At 29.5% G+C, this 8660-nt stretch overlaps 1 protein-coding gene across 2 annotated transcripts; it reads left to right on the forward strand.

The window, feature by feature from the left end:
• The first annotated feature begins 1430 nt into the window (after nt 1–1430).
• Nucleotides 1431–7592, forward strand: LOC102663989 (uncharacterized). Of its 2 annotated transcripts, XM_041005082.1 has the most exons (7): nt 1431–2101; nt 2186–2683; nt 3624–3779; nt 4561–4641; nt 5551–5616; nt 5794–6215; nt 6838–7592. In XM_041005082.1, exons 1-7 carry the CDS (start codon nt 1804–1806, stop codon nt 7426–7428), a joined length of 2112 nt encoding a protein of 703 aa, XP_040861016.1. In that variant the 5' UTR covers nt 1431–1803; the 3' UTR covers nt 7429–7592. The 2 variants fall into 2 exon arrangements, with proteins under 2 accessions (XP_040861016.1, XP_040861017.1); XM_041005083.1 differs by lacking the exon at nt 4561–4641 and having other exon boundaries at nt 1432–2101.
• The last annotated feature ends 1068 nt before the right edge of the window (nt 7593–8660 follow it).

An 8660-nucleotide genomic window follows, 5' to 3' on the forward strand; every position in this document is an offset into this window, starting at 1 on the left:
GCACAAATTAATTTTAATTTACGAAAGAAGCTCAATATATTTCACTTTTTTATTTTATAAAATAAGTTCTTAAGGCCGCGTTTATTTTGTAAAATACGTTCAAAATAAGCTACAAATAAATTCTTCAGAATGGTTCAGTTCTGTCTGCATGACGAATTAACTAACGGAAGATAGAAATAGAACGTTTGAGCTTAGTTGCACTGCAACGATGTTGAAGAGAAACAACATAAAATTTGCAGTAAAAAAGACATACAATTTGTGTGGCCCACAACTTAAAATTTATGTATTTCTAGTTACAATGAAACCAAAAAATTGGTCTTTCTACCTCAAAATATCAATTTAATTAGGTAAAACAATATTTTATTTGATTCTGTCATCCTTATCTCATTTTTTACTAAATAACTTTATAGTTTTATTTATATTCTATTTTCACGTATGTTTCTTAAATCAAACAACATATCATATCATTCCTATTTTATTGATTTCTTAAAATTATTTTTCTTTTATTTCATCTATTTTATTTCTCTTCTAAATCAAATACAATCTAAGAGTGGAGACAGGACATCTCGTTTCAAACATCTTCTAACACGTACTGATTCTTTTTTTGGACTATCATTAACCAACAACACTGAGATTTTAATTACTCGTTGAGAAACATTTTGCTACCCACTTACGCCATATTTCAGGAAACTCCATCCACGTCATCATATAATTAAAAAATTCTCAATTAATTGAATGGTATATCTGTTCAAAATCAACATTAAATATCACTGTCCCAATTTTATTCCTTTTTGCATCATCCATTAATTCATTTGCACAAGTGTTCCATATAAAATCGGACACCCTTTAACAAAAGCAGATTGAAACTCCGAAATCACCATATGAATAACTAGCTTTCCTTAATATATTGATAAAATATTTTGTCATCCATGCATGCAATAAAAGATATTGATTTGAATCTTCCAATTATTTTGGGAGGCCAGGTTATACATTTAAGGGATTATTACCGTGTGAACAATCATTATGCTTACATCTTTCATTGAAAAATTATGTCTAATTGTCAAATATATTATGTATATGGTTTTATATATGTACATAAAGAGAGAGAAAATTGTGTCTTTTTTTAAATAACGAATGTTGAACTATAAGAATAATATAAAAAATTAAAAAAGAAAGTGTAATTTTACAATAAAGAGAATGTAATTGCAATTAACGTTAAACTTAAAAGAGAAATGAATATAATTACAACTCTACCTTAAAAAAGAAGAAGAAGAAGAAGATAGAACACACAAAAAAGGAAAAATCTAAACGTGCAACGTACTTTGGGTGGATTAGATTAGGGTGGACGGAAGATAGAGATTAAAAAAAAGGTAAAAAAGAGAGTGAAAAATATAATAAGTGATGAAAAGGAAGACAGAGATCGAGAAGAAAATAAATGAAAATTAAATGAGAGAAAAAAAATGATAAAAGATAAGATGATTGATGAATTAATTATGTACTTCAACATTGTTGGTATAATCTTCTTCTAAATTACATCGTTTATCTTTTGTAGGGTCGGTTAGAGATCCCATATAATAAACACCCAAGAATTGGAATAGCATATTAAGTTCTTTTATTGTGTCTATATAAATACGTTATCTTCCAGATATCTGCATATATATTTCAACCTGCCTCCCTTTTGAATACCCAGACCAGAGTTTCGTGTGGATTTAATTAATTACCGGTACGGTCCACGAATTGCAGTGGACAAATTTATAAAGATCTGTTTGGCTTTGGTCTATAATTTGATCGTGAAGCAGTGTAATGGAAGCCACAAATGTCGCATCCTGGGAAAAAGTAAAAGACAACTATGAAATATGGAAAACTCTAATGAAAAACTATTTGGTGGGCAATGATCTGTGGGATGCTATCGAGACACCTTCTACTCCGAGACATGATGCTCATCGGATGAATGCAATGGCTTTGCATATCATTCAACGATCATGTGGATCAAAGAATTTCGATGAGATTTGGCAATTTGATAAAGCCCAAGCAGCTTGGAATCACTTGTGCGTTCGTTACAGTGATAATGAGTTAAAAGCCAAACCAGATATTGAGCAAGGTATACATGAATTTAAATGCAACATGGAATTAATTTTTTTTTCTTTCAAAAAATTCATGTTTTAATGTCGTCAATGACAAGCAGGTGTTGTAGGCGATGATGATTTTGAGAATAAAGAGCTGTACAAGTACGTGGAAGATGGTGATTGGAAAAAGACAGAGAGTTTCATCAGCGGTAACAAGGTGGAAGTGTCGCGTTTGGCGCCGGATTCAGGTTCGGTTCTTCACGTTGCAGCAATGGCAGGGCATGCGAACATTGTTAGGGAGTTAATAAGCACGTCAGGAGGAAAAGAATTACTAAAGAAGACAGACCAGAGGGGTTTTACAGCTCTTGCTCTTGTTGCTCATCTTACTGGGAACATCGATGTAGCAAGGTGCATGGTAGACAACATTGACGACAACAATGTCCGCCAGGATCTGCTTACTACAAAGAAAAGCAACGTTGAAATCCCTCTTCTTCTGGCTGCTGATAAGGGACACACAGAAATCACTCGCTTTCTTTACGAAAAAACTCCCACGGATGAGCTCAGCCAACCTGATTTAGTTTTGCTGCTTGAACGATGTATCAAGGCCGAAATATTTGGTTAGTAAACCTCTCATACCTTCATTTCTGCTTAACCTAGCTTCTTAGGGCTGTGCACTGTCGGTTTTCATTTTTTTAATAAACCCAACCAAATCTAACCACTTTATAAAACCATTTTTTATATTATTAAACGGAAAATAGAACAAACAGAAAAGAAAAAACCAACTAGACTAACTAATCCTAGTGTCAGTCACACCAATATAATCAGCAAAGTAGAGACAATGAAGATCATTTGGGCACTCGTTAAAAAGAAACAGGGTATGATGAAGTAGATGAACTCCTTGGCCAAACCATATGCTACAGAATTTCCTTGTCTCAAAGTGTGCTGAAGAGAGAGATGCCAATCCTTGCTCATGTAGCTTCTAATCATGTCCACCTGAGCAGCAGATCGGATCATTTTTTTTTTAATGGTTCAATTTTTTTATTTGACTCAATTTAGTTCGGTTTTGTTTGATTTTTTTTTTTATACACCTACTTTGATTCATTTATTGGGAATCACTCAAACTAAGTTAAGAAATGTCAGCAATATATTTTTTATTTTTTATTGATTGAAATTTATTAAAAGAATACAAAATATTCTCAACATTTTTAATAATAATAATTATTATTATTATTATTATAACAACAGCATGTGTAACTGCTTAATTATAAATTTATTAATTTCTTTGAGAATATATATATATATATATATATATATATATATATATATATATATATATATATATATATATAATTTGTATACTGAAAAGGACTAACCCCGAAAAATTAATTCTTAGCACTTTTATGTTATAAATTAGAGTTTAGAAGTTTCACTAACGTACAGTAAAGCAATAATATTCGTGGAAAAGGTTTATTCAAATATATTCTGAATACTACTTATTTTAGAAGTTCCTTTATTTGGAAGAAAGTTAATAATCAAATGCATGGTTTGATGTGGTAGATGTGGCTCTGAAATTACTTGGATCTGATAAACTTAATAAGAAGGATGATTCCTTACCCGCCGACGTCGTCTCTGGCACCTTGCGCCCATTGGCTCAAATGCCTTCTGTATTCTTAAGTGGCTGTCAATTTGGACTGCTAGGGCGAATCATTTATAGTAAGTTTTTGCACTTTTCTTACCCAATGCCTTTTCTCTTTAATAACCATTCAATTAATAAAACTTGTATTTTATAATCTCTTAATCAATGATTATTTTTTTACAGCTTGATGAAATATTATTAATCAATATATATAAATTAGAATGAAATGTTTAAAAATTACAATCAAAATAACCTTTCATCAGTTAAATCAATTTTTTTTTCCAAATATCTCAAATGCTTAATAATTTTTATTTGAACAAAATAGTTACATATAATTAAATCAATAATTTCTTAATATATTGTAAATATGTATGCAATCTAAAACACTTATTAACAGATTTACACTAGCTTTTGTTGGCAGCCCTGATCTCAAACTACTCCAACCATAATTATTGTTCGAATTGAAATTCTTAAACATTATTTCATTTTAAATAATTAAGCAATCATTTTACAGACGATTACTACCCTGGACTACCTTTAATTACATTTACCTTAATTTTCATGCATATCAAACTTTTGTTTTCCCCTTTATTCATGCACTCGTTAAATCCATTTGGTTTCATATTTATCAGTAATATATATATATATATATATATATATATATATATATATATTAATATGAATATATAAATAATAATAATTTAAATACACATATAAATTACATTTTCAAAAAATTAACGTATTAGTTCCATCAAATTAGTTCTACCGAACTACAAACCAAATAAACACTTTATCAATAATGTAATGTCCTATGCTTATATCAATTTTTTTACCATTTTTTATTGAAAAATTGTGTAGAAATATACTTCTGTACAGTTTTAAGAGTAGAAAAGATATTTCAAAACGGTGGTGGGGAACGTCATATAAACAATTCCTCAGGTACGAATGTGCACTTCTCCCCAGCTTCCCTGTCTTTCCAATTAGAATTAATGTGTTACCTTAAACCGTGTTTTATTAAAGTATGATAACCTAATATTAGTAGCTTTGTGTATATGTTCTCTTTTACTCAAGTCAGAAAAAAAATGTTCTCTTTAATTTACTTTTGTTTGGATAAGGAGTGAAATAAGGAAGAAGAAATAAAAAGATAAAAAGAATTAAGTAAAAAAGATATATTGTTTCGAGAGATAAAAATAAAAAAGAAAGAAATTTATTTCTATTTATTAATTTAAATGAGTGAAATAAAAATAGAAATAAATATATAAATTATATCATCAAAAAATAAATTTAAGAAAAAATGTTTATCATATCATAAAAATATTTAATTTAAAAATCTAAAAATATGACTCCCTTCTCCTCTTTCCTTGAGGGTGTAGTGGAAATATGAGGGTGGGATAGAAGCATGTCAGACCACCTGATCAAAGCTTATGATCTAGCCTACAATAAGTCAGACTTCTTTTAATTTAGATAACAAATCAGGGATAGATTTTTTATTAAAACATATGTGGTTAAAAACGTTCAACTTTATGCTATTTCAAAAAAAAAATTAAGATTAACAGGTGAGTCAATTTAAATATTAATTTTGTTGTTAGTACGTATTATAATTGTATATTCAACTTATCGTGATACATTATTTACCACTTTTAAATATTAAGCATATTTACTTATATAAATAAAGAGTCAAGTCTATAAACTTATTGAAGAGTAAATTTATGTCACAAGAGACTTATTACAAAATATGATTTTAAATGAGAGATTTACGTAAATGATTTATGTCTATAAACAATTTGTCTTTTTTATTTTACATATATATGAACTGCTCAAAGCTTCTTTACCATGATGCTTCTTCAGGCAGGTTCTGCATATGCGCTTTGAATTTTCTGCTTGGACCCGTAAAGCTTTTGGGAGGGCTTTGGGGTAAGTAGTGCTCTGTCTCTTTGACAGATCTTGGCACTATCATTATAAATCTCTTCGGTACGTAAAACAAAATGATATGCATGTAATTTATTGAGTTGTTCCTCTATGCTTAAAAATCGATTTAGTTTACTTTTCTTTAAGACTCCAGCACTAATTAAGTCCCTCCAATTCTCTCAGGAATTAGGAAATTATCTTATACCCATTATCAAGTTCAAGAAATATTGAGACACCTGAAGAATATGGTTGCAAAACTTAATAATAGACAGCTCATTGAAGCCTCGGTGTACGATGCTATGTTGGATGCAGCCAAGCATGGAATTGTTGAGTTCATAGAGGCTATGAGGGAGGCTAACCATGAGCTCTTATGGGCCTTGGACAGCCATAAGAGAGGCGTATTTTCATATGCGGTTCTTAATCGCAAACAAGACGTGTTCCAACTCATACATACTGTCAATGGAAGGAGGGATATAATCAAATCTCGTAAAGACAGGTTTGGAAATAACCTTTTGCATCTAGCAGGACATTTAGGGCCTTCCTCTGAGCTTAGTCAAACGCCCGGGGCTGCTCTGCAAATGCAAAGAGAATATAAATGGTTTGAGGTTATCCATCTTTTCTTTCTTTTTACATATATCCATTTTCACATAACATGTGCAATGTACTAATTAACAATAGTTTACTTGATGATTTTACAAAGAAGATTAATAGAAAAACACTCTTTAACGTTCTCCTACTAATACAATATTATTTATTTGAAATTTAAAATTTAAAATTTTAAAAAATATCAAATACTCTTATAAAAAAAAGTTATATATTAATAATATAAAATTATTTTATCACAATTTTTTATTTATAATAAGTTCATTAAATTTACCAATATTATTTTAAAAATAAAATTTTAAGTTTTACATTATCAATGTATAATTATTAAACTCTATTTTAATTATTTTTAATATACAAATTTCATCTAATAATAAATAATGTATTTAAAATAGTATATTAATTAGAAAGTGCGTTTCTATTCGTTTACAAAACATAGGCAAATAAAAATCTTTTAGCTAGGTTATATTTGATACTCCTTTCTTCAATTTTTTTTGGGGTGCAATCGATGCGTATTGTGAATCATTGCTACTCATAAAATTTAATTTCATATAGTCTGAATTTTAACTTAATTATGATGAGAAACATGCATGGATGTATGAGCAACTTATGAAATGAGTGCAGGCGGTGGAGAAAATTGTGCATCCCAAGTGTAGGGAAGAAAAAAATGGTGATGATAAGAAGCCTCATGAGCTATTTACTGAAACGCACAAGGAGCTTGTGATAGATGGAGAGAAATGGGCAAAACAGTCAGCTAAGTCATTTTCAATTGTGGGTACTCTGATGACTACTATCTTGTTCGCTGCGGCCTTCACAATCCCAGGTGGAAACGATGAAAAAACTGGAGTGCCCATTTTCTCAAACAACATGGCATTTACTGTGTTTATCATAGCAGATTCAATATCTGTCTTCACTTCTGCCACTTCAGTGATGATATTCATTTGGATCCTCACATCGCGTTTCGCTGAAAGAGACTTTCGGCTATGGTTGCCGTTGAAGTTACTTTTAGGCCTTGTCTTCCTTCTCTTCTCTGTGGTATCCATGATGGTTGCCTTTTGTGCTGCACTTGCTATAATACTCAAGGCATATAGGGCATACAGGTACCTCATTATAGGAGCTGCAATATGTGGGAGCATGCCAATTACGGTACTCGTAATATCACAGGTCAATCTCATACGTGACATTTTAAAATCTACAATAAGTCCCATCGGTTGAAAAACAAGAAACAAAAGATGCATGGGGATTAATATATATATATATATATATATATATACACATGTTTGCATGTATGTTTGAAATTTGCTGAAAACACAGGCCAGGGGTGATATTCAATTTTCTTGCGAATTCGATCGTAACGATTAATTAGCCATTTCTTGTTATAAATTCCTCTTAATTATTGCTCTAATTCCTTTCCTATGCGTTTTCGTACCACATGCCTTTGTAAACAAATAGCATTACTCGTCGATTTATCATTTCTTTCTCTTTGGTTGTACAGTACACCTAGTGGTGTCTACAAAACGTTTTCCAATTTTCATTGGGAAAAGCTAGGCATAACAATTATCAAAGAATTGAACATTTGGATCATTTAACCAATGTCATTATTCAGTGGTTAACACCTGCGTACACAGTCAAACTATAGTACTCAATCTCTTACGTACAGTAACAAACTAGTATATTTCTCATTCCTTTATATTAAAGTTATATATACAACTTTGTATATCCATCTAATTATGTAAATATTATTAGAGATTTATATAAACAGTAAGAATACACTTATTGTGTTATTATATAAATTAAAATAATTTGATGTAAGATAGAAAAAAATAAACATATTTTTAATCTCTATAAATATAGAAATATTGAAAAGTTTGTTTTTAGTTTATATATTTTTAATTTTAATAATTGATTTGTAGTCTCTCATTTTGTTAAATTTTTCACCATTGAATAGAGTTAGAAAATATAAGATTGATTTAATGGTAAAGAAAAAAAAACAAAAGATAGCTGATTATATTAAAATTTTATTACTGTAAAAAAAACTCACAATATATTAACCGCTAACATTTATCAGTAAGATAATAATTTCAACAAGTTATCAGCTAGCCGTGATTTAATTTTTTTCAGTAAAAACTCGTTACAAGATGTGAATTATAGGTTATAAATGTAAAAACTCGATCACTAGAAAGTTAAATTTATTTTTTCTTATAAATGTTTATGAAAACAATTATCAAAATATAACCTTATTATTCAATAAGTCTTCAATTAAATTACGGGTCTTATTAGTCCGTGCCTTAAGATATTATTTGAGAAATTAAAAAAAAAGTTTTTATTGTGAAAAATTAAATATTGTTTTGTACAACACTTTTCGTAAAAGATGCACGAAGATTTTTAAATGGAGTTTTAAACTTTTTTTTTTTTACTTTTAATTAAAATATATTTAATGTATATAG

The sequence above is a fragment of the Glycine max genome, chromosome 9, assembly GCF_000004515.6.
Source record: "Glycine max cultivar Williams 82 chromosome 9, Glycine_max_v4.0, whole genome shotgun sequence".
Lineage (NCBI taxonomy): Eukaryota > Viridiplantae > Streptophyta > Magnoliopsida > Fabales > Fabaceae > Glycine > Glycine max.